This window comes from Epinephelus lanceolatus, chromosome 13 (genome assembly GCF_041903045.1).
Source record: "Epinephelus lanceolatus isolate andai-2023 chromosome 13, ASM4190304v1, whole genome shotgun sequence".
Taxonomy (NCBI): Eukaryota; Metazoa; Chordata; class Actinopteri; order Perciformes; family Serranidae; genus Epinephelus; species Epinephelus lanceolatus.
In genome coordinates, this window is record NC_135746.1 from 13,081,164 (window position 1) to 13,107,776 (window position 26,613).

Genomic DNA, 26,613 nt, shown 5'->3' on the forward strand with positions numbered 1-26,613 from the left:
AAGTTATTTCCTCCTAGTCACGCGATAGGACGGACGGTATTCTCGCGCCCTTCAAAATAAAAGCACGGAGGGTTTAACCATATTTTAATGATTTTAAGTTTGTTTTTTTTTTTTTATGACAATCTTTACTGTCACATTTGGTTTGTGATTTATTTTTAGACATAATGTATCATGGCATTTTTGATGATATTATTATAAGATGTGAGACAACATTTTTATGATAATTTTGGTACAGACTTCTCATTTTTGTGATATTTCTATCAACATACTATACTCTAACATTTTTATATTTTTTGACACATAGTGTACTATGACATTTTTTAGAATGTTTTCAAAAACAGTATTATTGACATTTGCATGATATTTTATCAGCATGCTACACTACGACAGTTTTTCTGATATTTTCATCTACATATTATACTGTGATTTTTTTTGACAATATTTCTGTCGACAAACTATATTATCACTTGTTTTGTGATATTTTGATTATACTATATTATGACATTTTTGTGACATTTTTATTGACATACTGTACTATGACATTTTTGTGATGTTTTTATCCACATACTATACGATGACATTGTTATGGTATTTTTATCGACATACTATTCTATGACATTTATGTGACATTTTATCAACATACTATACTATGACATTTTTGTGATGTTTTTATCGACATACTATACATATGACATTTTTATGATATTTTTATCCACATACTTTACGATGACATTTTTATGGTATTTTCATCGACATACTATACTATGACATTTATGTGACATTTTTGTGATGTTTTTATCGACATACTGTACTATGACATTTTTATGGTATTTTCATCAACATACTATGACGTTTTTATGATATTTTTATCGACATATTATACTATGACATTTTTATGATATTTTCATCGACATATTATACTATGACGTTTTTATGACATTTTTATCAACATACTGTACTATGACATTTTTATAACATTTTCATCGACATACTATATTATGACATTTTAATGACATTTTCATCGACATACTATACTGTGACATTTTATGACATTTTCATCGACATACTATACTATGTCATTTTTATGATATTTTTATCCACATACTACACTATGACTTTTTTATGACATGTTCATCGACAAACTATAGTATGAGGTTTTTATCATATTTTCATTGACATACTATTCTATGACGTTTTTATATTTTCATCGACATACTATACTGTGACGTTTTTATGACATTTTCATCGACAAACTATAGTATGAGGTTTTTATGACATTTTTATCAACATACTGTACTATGACATTTTTATAACATTTTCATCGACATACTATACTGTGACGTTTTTATGACATTTTCATCGACATACTATACTGTGACATTTTTATGACATTTTCATCGACAAACTATACTATGACATTTTTATGATATTAATATAGACATACTATACTATGACATTTTTATGACATTTTCATCGACATACTACACTATGACATTTTTATATTTCATCAACATACTATACTATGACATTTTTATCGTCATACTATACTATGACGTTTTTTGTGACATTTCTATCGAACATACTATACTCTGACATTTTTGTGACATTTTTATCGAACATACTATACTATGACATTTTTGTGGTGTTTTTATCGACATGCTATACTATGATGTTTTTGTGATATTTTTATCCACATACTTTACTATGACATTTTTGTGATATTTTCGACATAATATACTATGACATTTTTTGTGACATTTCTATCGAACATACTATACTCTGACATTTTTGTGACATTTTTATCGAACATACTATACTATGACATTTTTGTGGTGTTTTTATCGACATGCTATACTATGACGTTTTTGTGATATTTTTATCCACATACTTTACTATGACATTTTTGTGATATTTTCGACATACTATACTATGCCATTTTCATCGACATTCTATACAATATTTTAATATTTTTTTTCGACATACTGTTGTATGACGTTTTGCTGCTATTTTTATCGACATACTATACTATGACGTTTTTGTCATATTTTTATCGACTTACTATACTATGACATTTTATTATCATTGCATACCTTTCTCTGATATTTTTTATATTATTATTATTATTATTTTCATGATCATTAGACACTTCATAATATTTGTATAGCATAGTGTAATAGAACATTTGTATATTTTTATGACATACTTTACTTTGATTTTTGTTATATATATTTTTTTGACCTATTATACTATGACAAATTCTAACATATTTCTTTAACCGTCTCTACTATGACAATTTGGTTACATTTTTTAAACATATTACAGTGTAACTTTTTCAAGGCATTCTATTTGTCGTAATTTATATTATATACATGTATATTACACCACTACCATTACTACTACTTATAATAACATTAATACATTACACTTTATTGAACAAGAAAGTTTATTTTGCATGAAAAAAGTATGCTTTAAAAAACACTATTAAAAAGAAAAGGACAACAAGAGTCAAAATCGATTTAATATGGGTCACAGGCCTGATAAAAAATCGTGGAAAACATTTGGAGATTTCTAGTTTGAGAGAAACAGCTCCTGTGCAACACAATTGCTTCATTTCTTGTGAATCACTAAAATCAGTTTATCAGATTGGTCAATTGAAAAGGAAAACAAAATGCAGTCCATTCATGAAACACAGAATTCATACATAGAAATACATGCTGCACTCACATAAATCTGTGGCACAAAGTTCAGCAAAACACATGGAACACAAAAGATTAAAGAGTAACAAGTACTGTACAGTCAGTTTAAAAAAGCATCGAGTTTAACCACAAGTTTGTCATATACTGCATGTGACTGCTCATTAATGTGTATACAAGTTGTTTTTTTTTACAATTTCAAATGAAAAACAAAAACTATTTGGTGGCAGCAAAAAATGTTATTATTAATGCTAAAGACATTTCACTAAATAGTTTGTCACTTTTTACAGTTTGGAGATACTGCTTTGAAATGACTCAGAGGCATTTATGTTCAACACGACTGAACAGGTATTGCATGAGGAGAATGTAACCTCTATCTGGAAGTCATGCAGAGATAGTGGATCATGGAGTGCAGGATGAGAGTGATTAAATTGTTAAGTGTTGTGATTGTAGTGGCAGTAATGGTTTCAGTGAGCACCAAGTTGCACCATTTGAGTTTGCTAAAAGTTGCTTTCTCTCACAGCACTTCAGAAGAACAAGTAAAATTCATGAGAACAACGGCATCTGTCTTCGTCTCCTTTCCTTCCTGTCACTATGAGTGTGATTATGCGCACCTCTGACGCCTTATCGCTTCACTCTTGTGCTGTGGTTTGTGGTAAAAATCTTCATGTTAGAAAACCCTTTTGTTTCACTTCTCATACATACATCACTTATTTATAATGCAGATTAACATGTTTTAGTATCTTGAAAACATCAAAAGTCTTGACTGAAGAGTTTGAGAGATCAGTTACAGTTTGTGTGTCAGAGTGATACCTGGGTCAAAAACATCATCATCGGTTTACAACTAACTAACTAACAAAAGTATTGTTTTTAAATTGCAGCAGCATTGTGCCTCAACCCAAAGACTTCTTTAAGTTTAAATATGATATTGAGGTAAGCACCATACAAGTTTGTTAAGCTCCCTGTCACTAACGGTGAATGATTTCCATGATCTGCACAAATTCATGCTGTTGAGTCAGTTGCAGTAAAGCTTTGTGCAGCTTGCAGAGTGGACAGGTCACATTTCAATATACAGCAGTGGCCGTCTTCATGGCGCCGAACTATTCACAATCTAAAGCCATTCAGATACCTGGTGTACAATGATGGAAATGAAATCATTGCTTCAGCTGTAAATAGTCTTAATATGTAGAGTCAACAGTTTGTCGAGAAAGTCTGGATCTGAAGGCGTCTGTGATTGGCTGCTGATGGTTGTTTGAGATACAGTTTTGGAGAGAGGTGATCAGGGGTTCGGCTCCTCCGCAGGAAATCACAACCGATTCTGTTTGAGCCTGTCGATGTGGTAACAGAGTTTAAGAGCAGGTCCCAGCTTCAGTCCCAGATACTTCATCATCATCTCGCTTTTCAGCAGGAGCAGAGCATCTCCGTCTATCTCCTGAAACCAATAAAAAAACATGTGACATCTGCTGATTTAAATAGAGCAGTTGTTGAAGTTCCCTGCCTAAGAACCCAGAGCATGCTGGGATATAAAGCTGTGTTCCAATACATTTGGTATGACAGTATGACTCTGGACTCACATGCTTCCTGAATGCATCAACGTGGGGTCCCAGGGCTTGGGGGTCAGCATCTTTGATGAACCAGATGACCTCCTCCACTCCCCACCTGGACGGGTCCTTACCAGCAGGACGCTTGCACTCTCCAGAGTCTGGCATCGAACTGTAAGCTACTGTAGGGAACACAGGGGAACAGGAAAGGAAAGATGCTTAACATAATGGGAATCCAATTATGCAAACAAACAAAACAACAAGACATTTGAAGTCTTATAATGCCACAAGATTTTACTTCCACAGCATCAATTTTGAACTTAAAGGAATAGTTTAGGGTTATATCACAAAAACGTCATAGTACAATAGATCAATTGAAATATCATCAAAATGTCAAAGTATAGTATGTCAATTGAAATATCATAAAAATGTCATAGTATAGTATGTCGAAAAAAAAAAATCACAGAAACGTCATAGTATAGTATGTCAACAAAAATGTCACCAAAATGTCATAGTATAGTATGTCAAAAAAAATCACAAAAACGTCATAGTATAGTATATCGATCAAAATGTCATAAAAATGTCATAGTTTAGTATGTCAACAAAATATCTCAAAAAAATGTCACAGTATAGTATGTCCAAAAAAAAATCACAAAAACGTCATAGTATAGTATGTCAACAAAAATGTCACCAAAATGTCATAGTATAGTATGTCAAAAAAAATCACAAAAACGTCATAGTATAGTATATCGATCAAAATGTCATAAAAATGTCATAGTATAGTATGTCAATTGAAATCTAATCAAAATGTCATAGTATAGTATGTCGATCAAAATGTCATAAAAATGTCATAGTATAGTATGTCCAAAAAAAAATCACAAAAACGTCATAGTATAGTATGTCAACAAAAATGTCACCAAAATGTCATAGTATAGTATGTCAAAAAAAATCACAAAAACGTCATAGTATAGTATATCGATCAAAATGTCATAAAAATGTCATAGTATAGTATGTCAATTGAAATCTAATCAAAACGTCATAGTATAGTATGTCAATCAAAATGTCATAAAAATGTCACCGCAAAGTATGTCGATAAAAACATCACAAAAATGTCATAGTATAGTATGTCGAAAAAAAAAATCACAAAAATGTCATAGAATAGTATGTTGACACAAATGTCACCAAAATGTCATAGTATAGTATGTCGATCAAAATGTCATAAAAATGTCATAGTTTAGTATGTCAATAAAATATCTCAAAAAATGTCATAGTATAGTATGTTGATAAAAACATAATAAAAATGTCATAGTTTAGTATGTCAATAAAATATCTCAAAAAATTTCATAGTATAGTATGTTGATAAAAACATAATAAAAATGTCATAGTTTAGTATGTCAATAAAATATCTCAAAAAATGTCATAGTATAGTATGCCGATAAAAACATCACAAAAATGTCATAGTATAGTATGTCGACAAAAATGTCACCAAAATGTCATGGTATAGTACGTCAATCAAAATGTCATAAAAATGTCATAGTTTAGTATGTCAATAAAAACATCACCAAAATGTCATAGTATAGCATGTCAATAAAAATGTCACAAAAATGTCATAGTATAGTATGTCAATTGAAATATCATCAAAATGTCATAATATAGTATGAATAAAAGAAACTAATAAAGCAGTACTGTAAAAAACAGCCTCACCATTCCTGTTTGCTTCCTGGAAGCTTCCCGGGCTGGACGCTTGTCTGCACAGGCCCATTGGGGTGGAGCAGCTGCTGCCACGGTAACTGTAGGACTGCTTTGGTGGGTACTGTGATGTCATGACGTTGAAGGCGGAGTCACTGGGATCTACAGCGTAGCGCTTGGAGTCCACTGGTGGGTCACATAAGAAGTCATCAGGCATCGATGTCTCAGCTGGAGAGGGATAACAGGAAGTGGTGTCATTAAAGGGACAGTTCACCCCAAAATCAAAAATACATATTTTCCCTTTTACCTGTAGTGCTGTTTATCAGTCTAGAACGTTTTGGTGAGTTTGCAGAGCGTTCTCTCCAATATAACGGAACTAGATGGCACTCAAAGTGCCAAAAAAAAATACATTTATAAAACTGAACATGGATGTCTCTTTCTAGAAATCATGACCTGGTTACTCAAGATAATCCACAGACCTTGTTGTCATGGATGGATTTTTGAACAGCTCTACATTGTCAGTGGCCACCCTGGCTTTCACCTGCAAAATGTCACTCATAAACATTGATGTCGTCCTCTTTGGCTGGGCTGTGACGTTAGCTAGCTCAGTGGTGCTAGGTGAGTTAGCAGTAGATGCACTTCCCTCTGTGCTGCGATACCATTGGCAGGTGTAGTTTGGTAGAAAGAAAATAGTTCCCACATGAAACTGCTCACAACAAGGTCTGTGGATTATCTTTAGTAACCAGGTCGTGATTTCTGGAAAGAGACATTGCTGTTGAGTGTTATTTTTAAGTATTGTTTTGGCACTTTGAGCACCACAAGCTGAGTGCCATCTAGTTCCATTATATTGGAGAGAAGGCAGACATCTCTACAGCTGATATCTCCAACACTCTGCAACTCACACCAAAACAATCTAGACTGATAAACAGCACTACAGGTAAGAGAAGAAATATGTATTTTCAATTTTTGGGGTGAACTGTCCCTTTAAGATACAAGACTAAGACTCTGCAGTCATGCTAGCAGCCTGTGAGGCTGTACTCAGACACAGCAGTGCTATGCTACTGTCAACATGCTAACATGGTCACAATGACATTGCTTACATGCTGATGTTGAGCAGCTATAATGTTTTCCATGTTCATCATCATGTTAGAACATATTAGCATGCTAACATTTGCTAAAGGCAGCCAACGCTAATGGAAATTTGGTATTTGGTCATAAAATGAAGTAGCCTACAGGACATTAGATTGCAAAGCTAAAATTAACAGATCACTGACGTGTCCTTTTAAAGCCAAGCTTATCTGGGAAATTTTCAGTGTGGCGTCGGTCTGCCAGTGAGCACAGGTTTTCACTTAGACCAGTATAACATCTCCAGACTTACACGTATGTACTACATTCAACAGCAGTTACATTTGTCACGTCCTCAAACACTGAGTAAAATGAACACACAGGTGAGCCGTGTTGAAGCCCCCTCAGCCACGGATTTAAAACAGCTGAAAGGTACCCGGTAATTCCTCTGAATCCGCTCCCTTTGTACCAACCAGTTTCCAGCTCGTCAATAATGTAGATGCCTGCTGGTTATGCCGGGGCTTAGCGCTTATGGATTCACCTGATGACAGCTTCATATGACAGAAACACTCCACTGAGACGTTTCTGAATTGCCTCCACTTTGTGCTCGCACAAAAGGTCAAATGTATTTTTGATTGTATTCTGGGAAATCAATTACGTGATAAGATCTGCACATGTGAGTTTGGAGGCTTGTGTATTGACACACAGTGCAGAGCTGCCCTCATATCCCTCAGGAAAAGCTTCATATTTTAATACGTATGTAGTTTAATGTCAATGTTCTTAAATCTTTACAACCTAACATCTTAAATATTCTTCAATACACCATAAAAATAGGAAAAAAGATGACAATACATATTTTCATGTAAAGAAAATGATACACTGTAAAAAAAGATCAGTATTTGTGCACAGCTGAGACAGTATCCCAAAAAAACATCCCTAAAATACAGCGACTATTTTTGAACTGCGTCTCTTCTTCACCAGAGAAATGATTTACATATCGGTTTGGGTGGCACCACAGGGAGCACGCTAGTTTGTAGTGTGTGTGTACTGTACACACACTGTATATATTTGTGTGTGTGCTTTGCTTCTGTATGCCTACAGTCTGACATCAAACACTTTCCACGATTTGCAAGAACAAAGAGCAAAGCGCCAGTCCTTGACACACGAGACTCCCATTCCCACCTCAAATACACTAAAGGCAGTCTTTAAATATTTGCTTATTCAGAGCAGGACAGACCGAGAGGGGAAAAAAGGAGGGGAAAAATGAAAGCGTGACAGAAAAGGATGGCTTTGTGAAACCTATTTTCTTTTGTGAAAGAATTAAAAACGTCTGATTTCCTCCAGAGGCAGAGCAGGAGACAAGACTGAAAGGGAATAAGAAATAACATATGTTCGGGTGATGTTTGAAGGCGTGTTTTCCTCTTTTTAAAGTATGTAAACATGCACGGTAAATCTGTAGACACTGGTAGAGTGTAATGTTCATTTAAAAAGCGTGTGGCATCTCGACAGAGAGAACAAGTCATCTGTGTGTTTTAGAGAACAAAGAAGAAAGACACCACACTGACGTGTGTATTTAAGTCACAGTCAGAGCAGGCACATGAAAAAGACGAGATACAGAAATAAAAGAGAGGAAGGGAGGGTGCGTTTCGTACCACGGAGTCACACCGTCAAGTCGAGCTGTGAGTTTATAATAAGTGTAAAAATATTAGAAACCTCTTCCTTATAGAGAACGGCTCCAGGTGTCGAGGCATAAAAAAATATTAGACTTGTGACCTGATGTCCTGATGAGGATTTCACTCTGTACAGAATCTGCATCATTTATGAGTGTGTTTAATGGAAAGAAACGGTTGTAAAGTTGCTGTGGCATTTTTAACCAGGACCCTATTTTCCCATGTTTTTGTGTTTCATTGACTAATGGAGACAACAATTTTTGGAATTAATAAGCTGTGTATAATACCATCGACGTAGTATACATGTAAACTGATATTGAGTTTTTTTGAGGGTGGGACCTTTTTCTCAGTGGCTGAAATACATTTTGTTGCCGACGCGTCCACAGCAGTGCGTTGCTTAACTTCCATGTCAGACTGCCGCCTGCATCTCTTGAAAGGTGCTTTCACGCCTTCCGTTTGGTTCGGTTCAATCGAACTCAAGTTCCTTTCCCCCCTAAGTGTGGTTCATTTGGGCAGGTGTGAACACAGTAATCACACTCGGTTGTGCACCAAAACAACCGGACTGAGACCTTCTTGAAGAGGTGGCCTGATGCAGTCCACTTGAAACCAAAGAACATACATATAAACACTTTAGAAGCATTAAAGTGATGCTGCATAAACTTGTGTCAGTCACCAGATTTGATTTCCTCACATGGGTCCTGATGATGCAGTATGACAGACACCAGCACTGTCCAATCAGCGAGTTACCTGTCAGTCGGTAGAACTTTCCTATGAACAGGAACCGAACCAAAACTCAAATGCACCCTTAAGGCCAAAACACAACGACGGCGAATGCAGTGTCAAAAAATACGGCCTTACTATTTTCAATGTACAACCCCACACTGACGGTGACTAGACACATGTCAACACTCCTGGATGCGCCGCCCTGCGACACCTCACATCACTGTCCTATTTCTAGCCGCGCTGTCCCGGGAATTACGTGAATTTTTTTCCCCCACTCGATCTCTGCTTGTATACCAGCTCCTATAGCAGCTCTTCTTCTCTGCTCCTGTGGCAGCTCGACTCCTCTCCTCACCATTGATGCATAAAGAGAACTCTGTAGCTGTTGCTGTGTCTCATGTGTGGCGAAGAATGGATGAGGAGAGACTTGTTTTGAGGCCGAGAAATATCCCAAGCTAAACAACCCATAATCCCGTCATTATAAAGACAGTGGCCATGAAGATACTGCCTGGCGAGTCACAGCTCTGGAGATCGGCTCTTCAGGTGATAAATCAGCTTTAATTAGGGGCTGTCCACACGTGATTTTAAGCTAATGCATTGGTGGAAGAAATACACGTCTTTCAGTAAAAGTAATAACTTGGCTGTGTGTGTGGTATTTTTGTTACCTGTTAGGACCTGTGGTGTGGCAGAGTGTGGGACAATCGCAGCATCCTGTGGGATGGAGCCCAGCTCAGGTTCTGGTGTGCTGCTGGGAGGAGAGTTAGCGAGTGGGGACATCACCATCCTGGGCTTCAGCTACACACACACACACACACACACACACACACACACACACACACAAATCAATGAGGGATCCATATTTCATACATATTAAACATCAGAAAACAAAATTGTTGGGTCGATCAAAATTCTTATTTCCTCACCACTAGTGGGGCAAAAAAATGTAAAGGTTGGCCAATGGGCGGCGCCACAGTGTGAAGTGGTATTTGGTCGTCAGTTTTATAAGTCTTAGAGGGGTGTACATTGTGACCCACTGGTGGCACTAGATGAGGTCAGGGGAGGGAGAAGGCACTGGCACTAAAACCTCTTCCATTACTGACAACACTACCACTAAAAATATCAGCACCATACAAATAATAACAGCAATGCCGTAACCATTACAATGATAAGATAAGATATTCTTTATTGTCCCCACAGGGGCATTTGGCTCAGGTAATAGTGCTTCACCAAGCTGCAATCAACATAACAGCACAGTGGGAAAAACACAATGGAAATAAACACACAGGATATATAAAGTGTTGCACGTGCCTTGAGAAAAACATAACTACACATTGTAGAAATGAAAAGGAAGTCATAAAAACCATAAAATCATAACACATGATCCATAAAACAAAGTGCAACAGTGTCTACTATCATGCCAAATGCATGAGTAAGGATTAACCTGCTTATGTGTTGACTAGTGTTATAGAGCTTAGTAAAAAAAAAAAAGCTGGTGTGCCTGTCTGAACAGGGCTGTAATCACCATTTTAACAGTGGGGGTGACTGTTTTCAATCTACACCTTCTGTGACCCAATCGTCCAGGAGGAGCTGATGGGAATAGACCCTTCACTAAGTCCCACCCCTGGATACAGACCGGCCAGTCGTACCGTAGCATCAGGCCGGCTCAGACCAGCGTCCGACAACAACACAGCTGTGCTCCACTGACTCTAATGCAGTCGTTTTAGATTTTCTTCATTTTCAGGCTGGTTTTGTGGAAAAAGATATACGTTTCTTCCCTGTTCCAAAACCAAAATCAAACCCTGAAAAGTGTAGGGTTAGCTAGCTAGCTACTGAAGATATAGCCTACTGAATGTATACACATGCTGCTTTTGCTTTTTAATGATTATATCAGTGAAACAAAGACCGACCCTGCTGTACAGGAACCAGTGAAGGGAAGCAGGGAAACTTTGCTGATATTGTACCAGCTCTGTGTCATCACAGTGTGTGCAGATGAACATTGGTTGACCTCCCGTCTGGCGGTGGAGGTCTGGGTGCTGGCAGCAGCACAGGGGCGAAGCCAAACACCGTTCATCTGCACACACTGTGATGCCACACAGCTGGTTCAATATCAGCAAAGTTTCCCTTTATATTCATTGTCTTGTGTGGCGATCAGCAGTGATGTGGTGGTTCACTTTTACACTGTGATCTGTAGCCTATAGTTCGGCTTTAGCTTCTAACTATCTTTGTCTTTTTAACCTGTTGTTGCTGCTGAGTCAGTTTGACATCCTGGATATATCCTTCAAACACAGACTGTAGACCCCTCTGTCTGCTTCTCTCTGGAATCACTCTTTCATTTCTCCAAAAATATGATAATATTTCTTCAGGGAGTGCAGTTAGTTACAGTGTGGGCTCCGTGTGTACTTATTACTTAGTTGCTTATTTGTGCCAACTTTGAAGAAATTCCCTTAAAGCGTTCTTGAGGCGAACAGATGGACAGACAACCCAAAAATATAATACCTCTGGCTACGGCTGTTGCCAGCGCGAAGGCATAAAAATACTGCTCATACAGCCAATAACAACACCATCACTAACGACAAAGTGATACCGATGCTAAAATAACTACAGGTAGCCAGTGAAGCAGCGATAATTAAAGGCACTACAGAGTAATGTTTTAATGAGCGGATCTCGTGCTCTACATATCTACATGAGAATGCATATGTATGTGACATTCACATTCCTAGGTGCTGGTGCTAAAGAGCTGACAAACCAAGCAAAGCATGAGTTAAAGGCACAGATGAAGAGGACTGACAGCTATGTAAATATAGATACAATCCAGGTGTTAATATGCTCATAAACTGTGTTTGCACATGTTTTATATGGAAAGAAACGCTTCCAACACACAATAAGGAATCTTAATGTGAAGAGACAACTTAACAGAATAGCAGTAAAGCATTATACAATTAATAATATCAAAATAAAACGCTGACTTACCTTAAACCCCGGCTTCCTGCCTCTCTTCTTCGGCACCTTGAGAGGTGACAGAGGCTCAACGTAGTGACTCTGGAACTCCAGCTTACGGATGGGAGGTCGTCCTCTCTTCCTGCCCGGCACCTTACCCTGAGGCCCCGCGATGAACTGGGGGCCGAGAGCTGGAGTCTGCATCTCTGAGCTGGCAGACAGGGAACTCATCAGACCTGAGGGAGACGAGAGGGAGAGATTATTAAAATGCAATCTCAAAGTAACAGGAAGTGGCAGCTTTAAACTGCACGCACCACTGCCTCGGCTCCAAACTGGAGCGGAAACTTAGATGTACATGTGAGACAACCCCCCTCTCCTCCCCTCCACACACACACACACACACACACACACAAACAGAAACTATAGGAAATAGTAGAAAACAAAGCCACAAGGAGCTTTGTACTCTGTCACACCCCTCCCCCTCTCCAACTGCAAAGATTGCAATAAATATCATTACCGCACACACACACACACACACACACACACACACAGAGGAAGTGAAAGCAAAGCACATATACCCACAACACCTACATGATCAAACAATCAATCAAGTGCACATTCAGCAGCGCTTTCAAGTGTTTGTGTTGCTACCATTCATCCACAGGGCCGTCTCTCTGCATCGCTCTCTGCGTAATTTCATTCATGCAACACAGACGCTTACCTGAAATGGCCTTTGAATCTGACGCTAAGTCGCTCTGTGCTGACTCTGTCTGTTTTACAAATCAGCTGTCATATATCTGCTATTCTTTTATATCTGATGCCTGAATAATAAGCAAAACTGGCTTCATTTTAGAGCAGAGAGACTAAAATAGAGGATAAAATCATCCTCCTGTGATGATAAAGTGTCAAAGCAGAAAGAGGAAAAACAGGAACAGAGGCAGAAAGAGCACGTGAAAATGCATGAAGCCTCTCAGACCAAGTCTTGTACAAAAAAGCAGCTTCAAAATTAGCCCAGAAAGATGATTATTTCCTACCATGCACACAGCCGTCTGGTAATCACTGTCTGTGTGATGCTTCGCTCCAGCAGCAGGTTTTCTGAATAATCCCCCTGATGGATCTCCGACAGCCTGCCTCTACTGTTCTCTGCTGCTACACACTGTCAAGACGCCGGCAACTCTGCGTGTCTCTCTTCCTCAATCTCCAACCCACCTTCCTCCGAAACAACCCCCCTTCTCTTTCCTTCCCTTCTAGCCTAACCCCCTTCCTCTGTGTCCCCTTTCGGTCGTCATAGCAACACGCCTCTAACATCCCGCGGCAGCCGGCAGACGTGCTGAGCTCAAAACGATGTCTGTGTGTGTGTGTGTGTGTGTGTGTGTGGTGTGTGTGTGTGTGTGTGTGTGTGTGTGTGTGTGAGGAAGGGGGGGGACTGTAATGTAATTACAGTTGCCGCAGCTCAGGGTTTTTTCTTTTCTGTCTTTACAGGGCGACAAGGGATTCACGCTGTGTGGTGTGTTGTGCTGCGAGCGTTTCAGGGTTACACCACTGTAATCTGTCCTCAAATAATATCTGGAGAAATTTCTGCACGTGTGAAGATTCCTGCCAAATTGTGAGATCTTTTTAATCACTCTTAAAGGGTTGAAGTTTTCATACGGAGTCTGGGTTTCTCTGTAAACATCAAAAGGGCTCCAGCAAGAAGCCCTTCAGGATTCTCCGCCGCTTTTGTTTGTGATGAAAGATCATATTGCTGTCAGAGCTCACCGCCTGCCTTTTATTTATAGGCTTCCTCTGTCTTTGTGTCAGCTTACGTGTGTTTGTTTCTATCTATTATATAAAATCTACACATGGAGAAGAAGAAAAAAGACCAGCCACAGCCAAAGGCGAGGCGTTCTACCCGCTGAGGTGCAGGCTCCAGAGGGCCACAACTGTGGAGCACAACTCAGGTTTTTTTTTTAACCTCCCCTTCACCAACATATATCGATTAGTTACGCTTGGGTTGCTATGCCGATTCCTGTTTGCGGTCAAAGAAGCCATGCTGGTGGGTTTTAACACTCAATCAAAATCAGGTTAACCTTTCGCAGGGGAGGATCAAACGCTGGCGCGCCCTCGCTCGCACGCAGAGCCGCTGCCAGTGTGTAAAGAGATTTGTCAGGAGTCGGCTGTAAAGCGGTCGCTCACAAGCTGTTTCAGCGCCGAATGTGACAGGCCAGACAAATTGCGGCGTTTCATTACTCAAAGCGTATACATGATAAGAAAGAAACGGAGGAAAATAAACAGCAAGGTCAGGACAATAGGGCTGTAATGCCGTGTGACGGCGATGGCGGGAGGCCCCTGTGACGGAAAGGGAACCGTAAATCATAAAAGTAATTACACAGTGAGATTAATCCTGATGTCCCTCCTCAATCAGTCCTGTCCCATTACGGCGCATCACGTTACAGACACAGACAGACTGAGAGAGAGCAGATAATCATCTTTTACTTAAAAAGAATTGGATACAAGGAGGAGGAGGGGAGTCCATTAACACTGGCTGACAATGTGAGGCAACTCCTCTGCCTCCTTTTCGCAGGCACCGCTGCACCCTTGCACAATACATCTGGGACCGCAGCCTCATTTGTTTATGGCTAATTAAGCAATTAGGAGATCAGTGAACCCCTACGCCCAATTTCATTTTCCGACGACGGGATATTGTCTCCTTTTTTGGGAGCTGAATGGCAGAGGAGGGCATTTGGAAGCTGTTGGAGCCACTGTTATGGCCACAGTAATGCAGCAATGATCAGCCATGATTAGCATAACTTAATCAGCAGCTTCAGGGGATGGAGATTTGTATCTGTTTTCACTTATGCAAAGGGGAAACTGCAATGAAGTGAATTATGCTAGTGAATTATGCTAAACTGCACACCTACACACACACAAACAAACAGTCGCACACACTGAAACGCTGCAAAGAATAACTGCATTTTAACTAGAAACTATACACTCCTCACTTAGAATAGATCTCTGTGTGTGTGTGTGTGTGTGTGTGTATGTGTTCTCTAATCAATGTAACAAACCCCCTGAATTTATTTACAGCTCAGGCAGGGCGTCGCCATGGTAACAGACAGTGAAATCGGATCCTGCGCCAGAGTCATGTGATAAGGTGGGAATAAATAAACGCATAAACAACAATGTGTGTATTAAATAAGGCGCGCTCACACACACACACACACACACACACACACACACTGCTGCTCCTTATCTCCACTGAGTTCCCTCATAACACAACACACTCCAGAAGAAAAGGGGGGAGGTGGAGAATATTCCATCAGCTGTGGGTCAGAGAGGAGGGGAAATGAGAGAATATGATAAATCACATGCAGGAATATTTAAATGGCCTCTTCTCTTTCTGACACACACCACACACACACGCATGCATACGTGTCTAAATAGACCACACACACTTGAAATGGCTTCTTGAGTTGCTGTTTCCCCTTAGAGGTGAAGTGCACAATTTAGAGGGATTTCGTGGCGTCTAGCCGTGAATTGCAGATTGTAACCACCTAAAACTTCCAGTTAGAATTTCTTCAGTGTTTATTGTTCAGAAAGTTTTTATTGGGAGCCGAATTATCTGCAGAGGTCTCTTCCTCTCCGAAACAAATAGACCAGAGGATTAAAACCGTTTGCCCATAACATGCTATTGCGTGCCTCTTCCTTTTCTCTCATAGGTGTGCTCACCTTTTTCTGACCCAGACATTCAGGTGGTTTGTACCGTGAGCTCAATTATCCACCGAGGTCTCTACCTTTCCAAAATGAACAGACTCAGTCATTAAAAATTACAAAAACACCAAATAACACATTACAAATCCATGTATTTCCAACGCAGTTTGGCACGTCGCTGCAGGTGGCTAGTTCTACACATGCTTATGTCTGCTCACTTTTTTTCTCTGATAACTTAAGATCCAGATGTTCAGAGGGTTTTCACCAGAAGCCAAATATCCACAAAGATCTGTTTCTCTCTTTAGCCCAACTGCATCTGTCATTAAATACATTTTTTACATTGTGGTATTTCTACTTTTCGACATGTTTGGTATTTTTCAACCTGGAACCCATTTTCCCATGTTTACGTGTAGAAGTGACTAATGGGACAACATTTTTTTAAAATCCATCTAGTATTAAGCAAGAATGCTGCAGACGGCAATGGTGAAACAGACTGCAATGTAACCATTTGGGGCATGTGTACGTCCACTAAAAGTGCTTGTTTTGTCACTGACAGGCTCATATTGTGATACTTAGTGTCTGACAGGATTATGGAAAGGATCCCTACAGAGATAGACCCTTTGTTTAGGAGTAAAATCCCTGAAATCACAATCGTGAAACCCATCAGACTCCATTTAAATAAGCAGTAATTTTAATCATCATGTTTCTGGTTAAATAAAAATCATCTGTCTCCGTAGGGATCCTTTCCTTAATGTTGCCAAACACTTATAATAGCAATCTGAGCCTGTCAGTGACAAAAACAAGCACTTTTAGTGAATGTACACTGACGGTGCGAACATGCCCCAAGAGGTTACTCTGCAGCCTATGTCCCAGCTTCAAAAATGGTTGTACTCATCAGTCACTTTAAAAACATGGGAGAATAGGTTGAAAAATACGGAACTTCAACTTTAAGTACGTCTTTCATCACTGATGTTAAACTGTAATCCATAAAATCATTTACATTCCAGCAAATACAGGCAATCAGGAAAAATCACCCCTTCAAAATAAAGTGCTCGGAAGCACTTTTTAAGAATCAGCTCTCACTTTGAGTGCAAGTGTTGGAGGCCCGGCTCCTCAGTCTCTGCCCGACTGGCTGTGACTCCGCCTCCAAGTCCACCAGCTGCCAGCAGCCCCGCCCCTGGTTGTCACGGCGATCCAAGCGCAGACGAAGGCGCACACCCTTGCTGAGGACACCAGGTAACCAGGAGACAGGACGAGGAGGAGGAGGGGCCAGTTCCAGGTAGGAGTCAGGAGAGTTGAAATCCCGTCTGCCTCGCAGTCTCATGCCCTCGCAGCCCGCCAGGGGGAGGAGAGATACATCACACTGGAGACACGGAGAGAAAACACTTAACAACAACAATATACATCAGATCTCTGACAGGTCCGTAGGCCTGCTGTCAGACGTGAATGTATTCACAGTTCATTTTTAATCAATCTGAATTCTACTAATCACCCTTCGCTCGAGATGAAGAGGTCCGATATTCCATTTCTCAACATTAATCGTGTCCTTGACAAATTAATTTCAGGCCTGTAATCCTCAGACAAAATGAGTGTTGAAACGGCAAAAAGCAGGCAGACTGAAGGAAAGATGGAGATGGAGAGGAAGAGACAGAGAGAAAAGAAACTGGGGGGAGGCGGCGGTGTAATTATACCAGTGTGTGTCCAGAGGTCAAAGAAATAAACTGGTGGCTAATGGGAGAATATGGCTCTGCTAATGATAAAAGTATTGGGGACAATGTGTCTATTGTGCTGTAAAGTGAATGCAATTTGGCCTCCAGGGGGCTGGATTTACTGATTAACATTAACTAACTAAGCTCTCAGTCCCCTCTGTGTTGGAGGGAACAAAGGCGGGTGAAGAGGGGAGAGAAAGACGCTGAGAAACTTTTTAAAGCTGATGGGAATGTTCACATTATCACTCATTAACCTATTCAGCAAGCAGATCTTATTTTCTGTTTGGTGGTTGTTAGTCCGGCAGTAATTACTGTTCGTCAGGAAGCCCAGGGCTTTATGTGCCATTATCAGGCAAATAATGTGTGTAATTTTATAGCTTCTTCTCCCAACAGCCTTCAAAGTTAAATTTTGGGATGCATCATTAGACAGCATTACTTCTATAGCATCTTGTCTCATCACAAAAATTTAATTAAGCATATAGCACAGTATATATGGTTTAAACACAGACTTCTTCATTCCAAAAATTAGACAGGGATAAAAGTACCCATAATATATTAAAATGTCTTCTTTTGGACTAAATTAATTCATCTAAACTGTAATCAGATATTATGATACTGTATGCTCTGTGGTTTTCTATCCAAACACAGCAGTGCTTTTAACTAAATGCTAATGTTGCGCTAACAATGACAATGCTAACATGCTAAAAGGTGCTCTATTTGACACACTCAGCACATATATGATTCAGAGTGTGATTCAAGTGGTCTTCACACGGTTCATGGAGGTGGCTGAGCCAGCAGCTAGCAGCTAATGTTAACAGTGCTAAAAAACATGGTGGTGGCTGAGCCAGCTGCTAGCAGCTAACGTCACTGGCAGTGCTAACAATATGGAGGTGGCAAAGCCAGCTAACGTTATTCCCAGTGCTAACAACATGAAGGTGGCTGTGTCGGTAGCTAGCAGCTAATGAACTAACAACATGGAGGTGGTTGAGCCAGCAGCCAGCAGCTATCAGATAAGATTACTAACTGTGCTAACAACATGGAGGTGGCTGAGCCAGCTGCTAGCAGCTAACATTACTAACCGTGCTAACAACATGGAGGTGGATGAGCCAGCTGCTAGTAGCTAACATTACTAACCGTGCTAACAACATGGAGGTGGATGAGCCAGCTGCTAGCAGCTAACATTACTAACCATGCTAACAACATGGAGGTGGATGAGCCGGCAGCTAATGTTAATAACTTGGCTAACAACATGAAGGTGGCTGAGCCTGCAGCTAATAGCTAACATTAACTGTTACAACATGGAGTTGGATGAGCAGCTAGCAGCTACTGGTATTAACAGTGCAAACAATGCTTACAATGGCAACATTGCTGACAGAGCTAATGGTGTTAACCTTGCGCTCATGACAGCGCGAGATATAAACCTTAATGGCCTTTTTCTCGGCTACACTGTAACTTTAGCTAGCACAGAGGTGCAAGGTGAGCTATCAGTAGATGCATGCTTCCTTCTGCGCGGTGATACAGTTAGCGGATGTAGTTTGGTATAAAGAAAATAGTTCCTACATGAAACTGCTCACAACAAGGTCTGTGGATTATCTTGAGTAACCAGGTCATGATTTCTGGAAAGAGACATTGCTGTTGAATTTTTACAAACATATTTTTGGCACTTTGAGCACCACAAGCTGAGTGTCATCTAGTTCCATTATACTGGAGTAAAGGCAGACATTTTTACCGCCAAATTCTCCAATGCTCTGCAACTCACACCAAAACTATTCAGACTGATAAAATAGCACTACAGTTAAGAGGGAAAATCATTTGGGGGGGGGGGGGGGGGGGGGTTCAGGGTAAACTGTCCCTTTAAGATGAGTAAATGAAAACAGATGGGGAAAAGTAAAAAGGGCAAATTGTTCTAACAGTAGCTTTACCAAATAAGCAAACCCTTCACACAAAAAAGTCCCTCCACACATTGCAATGTTTTTCTGTTTGCATATGTCTATGTGAATAAAAATCAGAGGAGAGATATATAAGAAGAGAACAGACTGTGTAACTGTGGGACATAAAAAGTGCAGATAACACATTTCTGACTTCTGAACTGTCAGCTTCGATCAGGTTGGAGATGAAAAAAATCTGCCCTCAACCCAAATATTTCATATTTACTGAAAAAAAAAAAAAAAAAATCAAAAACATCAAAGAGTCATCCTAAAAAACATGAAAGAAGACTGTTACACACACACACACACACACACACACACACACACACACACACATAGTCGCTATCTCGAGCACCATGAAACAACCGGAATGAAAAAAAGTTAGATTTGACGAAACAGAGTGCAACCAAGCCCCCACACACACACACACACACACAGGGGAATGCTTCTGTTTCTATCTAAAGGCTCTGAGTCCCATGAGAGCAGGAAACTACTTTATCTTGCCACTCTACCAAAACACTTGTGGCTTGGAGCCCCGCCAGGAGCGTAGCTGTTGGAGAGATTTCTTTAACAAAATCAAACACGAGCGGACACACACACACACACACACACACACACAAAAGCTGTGGAAGACACAAGCAGAGATGGAGAAAATTCCTGAGTAGATTGAGAGAAACTCAGTCTTATGGCTTTACTGGAATGACCTACATAATAATACTTGTATAAATAATTCTCAGGTAGATGTGAGGTATGTTTGGAGGAATTCCTGAACACTTTGCTAGCTTTCACACTGGTGACTAAATTATATATCTCATAGCAGATTTGCAAATTATAGATTTACAGGTTTACTGACGATGTAAAATGCTGTAAATTAACATTTCCAGGTCAATATTTTCATGTGTCTACAAGCTAATATGAGCCTAACTTCAATCAGACATCAGGCTGGAGCACTGACATGGAAGCTAAGTAATGCGCTGCTGTGGGGAGGTCAGCAACAAAATGTATTTCAGCCAGCTAACAAAAAGTCCTACTCAAAAAAATCAATATCAGTTTAAGTATACGTTATATTAGGAATAGGACAGTGACTTCCAACAGGACAATGAAGCCATTATATCACTCTCTTCAAAGCCAGACTCCACTGAGAAAAACACCGATGCCAGTCGCCAGATGTAAAACGTTAACGTTAGGCCATAAATGAACTGCACTACAGCTGCATTACCTAACGTCACCACCATAACAAGACTGGCGCGGCTCAGCGTGATGACGTTCTGTAGTCTCATTTAGCCACTTGTTAGCAACCGCCTTTTCAAAGACACATAGAAGCTTCAGAGTTCACGAGTGGTGTATTTACTGACGTATTTCATTTTGTAGAGCAAAACGTGAAAGTCTCTTAAGCTGTGTTAACAACAGACCTTATTTCATGCATCTAACAAAAAACTCATTCAAAAAACCTGCTGACTTTGAGATGAGGGAACCATGAGTGGTAACTAATTTCTTGGTTTTAGGAGAAATGACACCCTGGTACCTCTGCTTTATGTGTAGGTGTACACCCGAATGTTCAAAAATCAGGGATCTGTTGCTGCTGACCCTGGTGCTGGAATCGGAAATAGGGGTGGAGGCTTGGTGGAGACAAGGGTAGAGAGGAACATTTGTTGGTGGGTTGTACAGGTATTCCACTACCCGACGATTCCCATCGTGCTGAGTTTAGAATTTTTTTTGTTCATAAAATACGCCGCACATTGTGTGCATTGCCCTGAAGCGATTTGCTACAAAATCTTAGCAAGAAGCCAATGTCCGTGAATTTGAACTTCCCTATGTTGCCCAGGATACAGTGACATCCTGCTAGCGAGCCGTGGATCCTCTGCCCTGAGCATCCCGGCCGAAAACAAAATGTGGCGTCCTGATGACATTAATGAGAGAGGCATTCATTAAATTACTTATAAGAATAGATGAAGTTAATTAATTGGAGATTTTAAAATGTAGTAAAATGCTATTTCCCATGTCTTTGCGTTCTTAAGACTTTTGAAAAACTGATTTAAGACATTTTAATAACATTTCAGGCCTTATTTTTACATTAATGAATTCAACGCCTTTAAAGATCCCCGGGTACTCTGAGTAATCATCTCAGCTCTATCTGGGTTACACAAAATCTAATTGCCATCACACTGAGAAGCCCCTCGCTGCACTGTGCAATTCATGGCTGTCACATTTGGCAACCTTCAGACAAAACATCACCTCCTGTCTGCTGGAAGGAACGCCCTGCTCCTTGTACGATACATTTGGGGGTCAAACGTGGAATTTGGGGCACAAAACACGTCAGAAAATTATCGAGCGTTCTGCTTTCAGTCACGCAGCTGTTTGTGAGTGTATCTGCTTTCTCATTGTGAACACTGACCTTCATCTGTACAATGCCTTGCTTTTGTGTGAGGTGTGAAAGCCTCTTCACTCAGTTTCATACAGCCGCTCTGAAAAGACTAATAATGTGCCACCCTGTTACTATTTCCCTCTTCAATTCAGCGCTGACCATCTATTCTTTATTAAAAAGCTTTCTCAAACAGCCCGTACAAAGAAGAACAAGGCTCAAAACAAACTCTGGGATGTCCCTGCGGTTGTGCCGTAACAGCGACAATGTCGCCCGCTCCTCTGACATTCTTGTCTTTTCAAAAGTGTAAAGAAATATGCAATTAAGTCAATAGATGTAGTGGGACGCCACCAAGGGCGTAGATCTTTTATGTTCCAATTTCTAGTGGAAATGTCTTTGTTTATGTAAAGAAAACGCAAAATTCAGGCAGGTGACACTTTAATATAAAATATAATGGAATATAATGCAGTGAGGCTCTCAGGTGTTCCGTGTCGCTTTTAAATATTTTTCCTCCTGTAGATCAGCTTTTCTCATTACATGTTAGCCCTGCTGCGTAGAGTTGAGCCGAATACTCGGATGATAGACAGATAAATAAATATCGTACGAGTAAAATGTGTCAATGTCTGTACTTGCAATAGTAAATATAGCAACTTCTGATCAAACCATATCGATATCAAGTTTAAAATAACAACTTTCACTTAGGCCACACCCACTTTTGATTTTGATTTTCTGGGTACAGATACGGTTACAGATCATTTAGCTGGTTGAAGAGACACAAATACAGATAATGGTGATCTTGCTCATCCCTACTGCTGAGTCAACACACATGTAGGCATTGAATGAATTCATAAACCCCTGGACTTTAAAAGCTCATAACTGTAGTCATGAATGGAAAAACTGGACAAGAAAAACGGTGTCAAGAATTTGTCAGTTACTGATCGGTTCATGCACGTTTTTGGGTCATTATACAACCACTTGAGGGGATTATGTTACTATTTTTGGAATATGCATATTTGTTTCCTCTGTATTTACCTTTATTGTGCAAATAAACTTTTCTCAAAGCGTTCTCATTTGTTTGTCAACGTGTCTTGGTGCAGGCTACTTTTCAGAGCAGTTTTAATAATTCTTAAGGCTGTCCCAAATTCCAGTTTTTGGGCGTCAAAGCTTGTTTATTTGTGACATATGCCACTTTACTTTCATATATCTGGCACTTGACTTTTTGGGGGCCACCTTGCAAATTCTGAAACTATTCCAGACACTTGACTTCTACAAAATCTTGCTAGTGTATCACATGTCCAGCTGGTCACCAACATCACTGGAAGTTACCATTTGGTTGAATTTAGGTTGCGACGTTGGGTGACCACAAATCAATGTCAGGACAACGTCTAATGCCAATGTCAGTTTGACATAGAATACTGGCGACAGACAACGATAAGATTTTGTTGGTTATAAGTTGTGTTAAGTAACCTTAATCCATTGTCTCCCAAATGTCTCTTCATCTTGACACAGAAAGATGCCATATAGTCGTGAGGTATGGAGATCAAAGCCCAGTGTCTAAAAAGTGTCATCATGTTAACATCACTAGAGTTGCAATGACATGAGATTTTCACGGTACAGTTACCGTCTCAGAAAATATCACGGTTTAACAGTATCACAGTATTACAGAGTTTATATTATTATCAGTCAGAATGATCCTTAAAGGAATGAAAAATGAAAGAGTTATTTTTGGTTTGACAAATTACTGTAAGTGAACACTGTGACCATTTTGTTAATGGAAGTTTGTGTAAAAAGTCTCCCCTTAGAAAATAACTGAAATAAAGGGGAGATTCAAAGTCCAGCTGCATTTTTTTCTCTTCATTATCGTAGATAAGTCCACAGTGGTAGAAAAAGATTTATCTATGCACTCTTACATCTATACTTTCACTTTACAGTGAGACATTACATGGATGTAAGTGTGCAGAAATCTTTTTCTACCAGTTCGGACTTATTGATGTTTCCAGCACCTTGTCAAGACTAAGCCAGGTGGAGCTGTGGTTATTCTGCATCATTATTGTAGATAAGCAAATGTACCCGGCATATTAAACCATCAACTTTTATATCATGGTTTACCTCGAAACCAGTGTATCGCTGCAACTCTAACATCAACACAATGATATTTAAAATATCATCACCAATTTTCAGCCAAAATTTAACATCTGTCCAATGTAACGGTGCTTATGTTGCTTTTTTTGGACAAAGCACATTTCTTTCTTCTATATTTACCTTTCATTGTATGTTTACTTGTGCAAATAAACCTCTCTCTAAGTTTGTCATTTGTTAGTTGAAAGGTCTGCAAGCTACCTTTAAAAAAAATCGGCTTTTAAAAAGTGATGGGGACAAAACTGGCCATTTTTAAATTAGTGTTGAGGACATGTCCCCATCGTCCCCAGGAGGGGCGTATATATATATATATATATATATATATATATATATAGACAGTGCATGCAATGTGGTTGCACTGGGGCCCATCAGGTGGGGGTCCCATAAAGGGAATGGGCCCTCCAATAATGTGTCAGGTAGAGAATGGGCCCTCATGAGTGATTGCCACCTTGAAAATATGTGTTCAAAGAAGAACTCTCATTAAATTAGAAACAGTGACATTTGCTGTATATGCCCCCAAACTAATCTTCATGTTTATTTTTCCCTTTTTATATATAGATATATATATATATTCAAATATTTATTTTATAAATTAACTATTATTTAACTATTAAAAATGTTAAATTAATAATTTCTTATTTTCTTTGGTATTTTTTGTTAGATCCTCCTAAGACTTGAACTTTTGTTTGGTATACATTTTTAATTTCTCCCTAAAAATTTGGGATCAGCAGGACCAGATAAGTATAAAAAAACTCAATATTGTCAAAATGATTAAGTCCCAATGTCCTCAAACGAGACAATAATAAAGTCCCAGTGTCTTCAGCCACATTTGTATATTGTTAACATATGTTATTTTGCTCTTTACATCGAATTTGGAACTATTAAATATTGCACACCTTGTGTGCAGGTAATGAGAGTTAGGATTAAGTTTGGTGAAGTGATATATATATAAGATGTGAGATGCCATTGTGAATGTTCAGTTGTCCTATTTTATTTTTTGTCCCTTTTTTTGGATATTAAAAGTGGATCAAGTTACCCAAAGAAGCTGTCACCATGCTCTTACCTCACCCACAGCCCTTTGATAGTTAATTCATTAACTACTAAGTTTATAGGTAAGACAGGTGAGAGAAACCCGCCCTACATAACCTAATCTAAGGCCTTGGTTTTTACCTCTGCCGCCTCCATTGTCGCCCAGCATTTTTTGATCCCAAACATATTCAGTAGAAAAGAGCTGTTGTGTTGTTCTGTCCGACTATTTGCATTCTTTTCCACTCATGCATTAGTTCTTCCACCAACACACACACACCACTGTACCACCAACATGGCACTTTGCATTGTGGTCTCAAAGGCAAATTTAGTCTGGTTTGAGGGAGGTCAACAGTTAACTGTCAGCATATCCAATGTGAGCCCACTGCTGTCTTTGAAACCTACCTGTGCATAGTGTTTAGGGAAATGAGGATTTATTAAAGCACACTAAAATCAACTTTTATGTGTCAGGAGAAAATAAATTTGGCTTGAATATTAATGACGATTACAAAAACGTCCATACAGACTTACAGGCATGTAGGATCTTTATCATCTCAAATTGAAATAGGATAGTATATTAAGGAGCCTATATATCAGCATAGCAGCATATGGCATCTCTATAAATATCTCTACAGACTTCTACGGGCACTGAAGTGAGTTTACAGTGACCTTGTTGCAGGTTATACAGCCTACTGTAGTGTAATCTGCGATGAATAATTTGACATTGATGTGTTCTGTGTTTAATCATCTTATAAAATATTAGGATAAATGGTGCCTTTAAGTGATAGAGTGTGATATCTTTACCTATCAGGATGGGGTCGATCAGCGGCAGGAATCCATTCCTCCACAGCAGGCGGGCTGCGTGCAGACACTGAGCCGGCGCATGGAGCAGCAGCGGCGGCAGGAACACCACGGAACTCTCGGCTCGGGTCAGTCCGGGTTCCACCCCTGCAGTTGCGGCAGGGAAGCGAGCGAGCACCGCGGGCTGGGCTGGAGTCTGGTGTGGAGTCTGCTGAGCCGCAGTTTTGACCTTCCCGACGCTGTCCGGAGGGTTTTGGTGTTGGCAGGAGTTGCAACGTCCTCAAGGGCGCAAGTTGTGGTGAGGCAGAATCGTGAGGATGATTTCCCTATCTGGCTTTAAAGCTGCATCTCATTTACCTGCAGAGGCACAGACAGCACGGTAAATAAAAAAAAAAGAGGAGCACTCAAACTGGAGAGGTTCAGCCCCCTTTTGATATCACAAAAACACTGGCTGATAGATATGGAGTGGGTGTTTGAGCTCAACCCAAATTTCTAACAATTCCTACACTGCTATTTTTATTATCATGCGCCTCATAATTTAATTATTAGCTTGCATACCGTTGTCGTTTCTGTCCATTAGGCTGAATCTACACACACACACACACACTGATCCTATCTTTGACAGGTAGGCTATTAGTGTTTC

At 39.6% G+C, this 26,613-nt stretch overlaps 1 protein-coding gene across 1 annotated transcript; it reads right to left on the reverse strand.

Moving 5' to 3' along the window:
* Positions 1-2,496: 2,496 nt before the first annotated feature.
* Positions 2,497-26,344, reverse strand: scml4 (Scm polycomb group protein like 4). Its single transcript, XM_033648082.2, has 7 exons — positions 25,974-26,344; positions 17,089-17,368; positions 12,349-12,551; positions 10,044-10,173; positions 5,939-6,151; positions 4,268-4,416; positions 2,497-4,125 (listed from the first exon to the last, which is right to left on the reverse strand). The coding sequence occupies exons 2-7, from the start codon at positions 17,327-17,329 to the stop codon at positions 4,000-4,002; spliced, it is 1,062 nt and encodes a 353-aa protein (XP_033503973.2). The 5' UTR covers positions 17,330-17,368; positions 25,974-26,344; the 3' UTR covers positions 2,497-3,999.
* Between the last annotated feature and the right edge of the window lie 269 nt (positions 26,345-26,613).

Coding starts and splice junctions, on each gene's coding strand:
- scml4 (XM_033648082.2), bottom strand. CDS start 17,329: ATGAGACTGCGAGGCAGACGGGATTTCAACTCTCCTGACTCCTACCTG. Junction 12,552..17,088: donor CTCCAACACTTGCACTCAAA/GTGAGAGCTGAT, acceptor CGTCTCCCTCAG/GTCTGATGAGTTCCCTGTCT. Junction 4,126..4,267: donor TTGATGCATTCAGGAAGCAT/GTGAGTCCAGAG, acceptor TATTGGTTTCAG/GAGATAGACGGAGATGCTCT.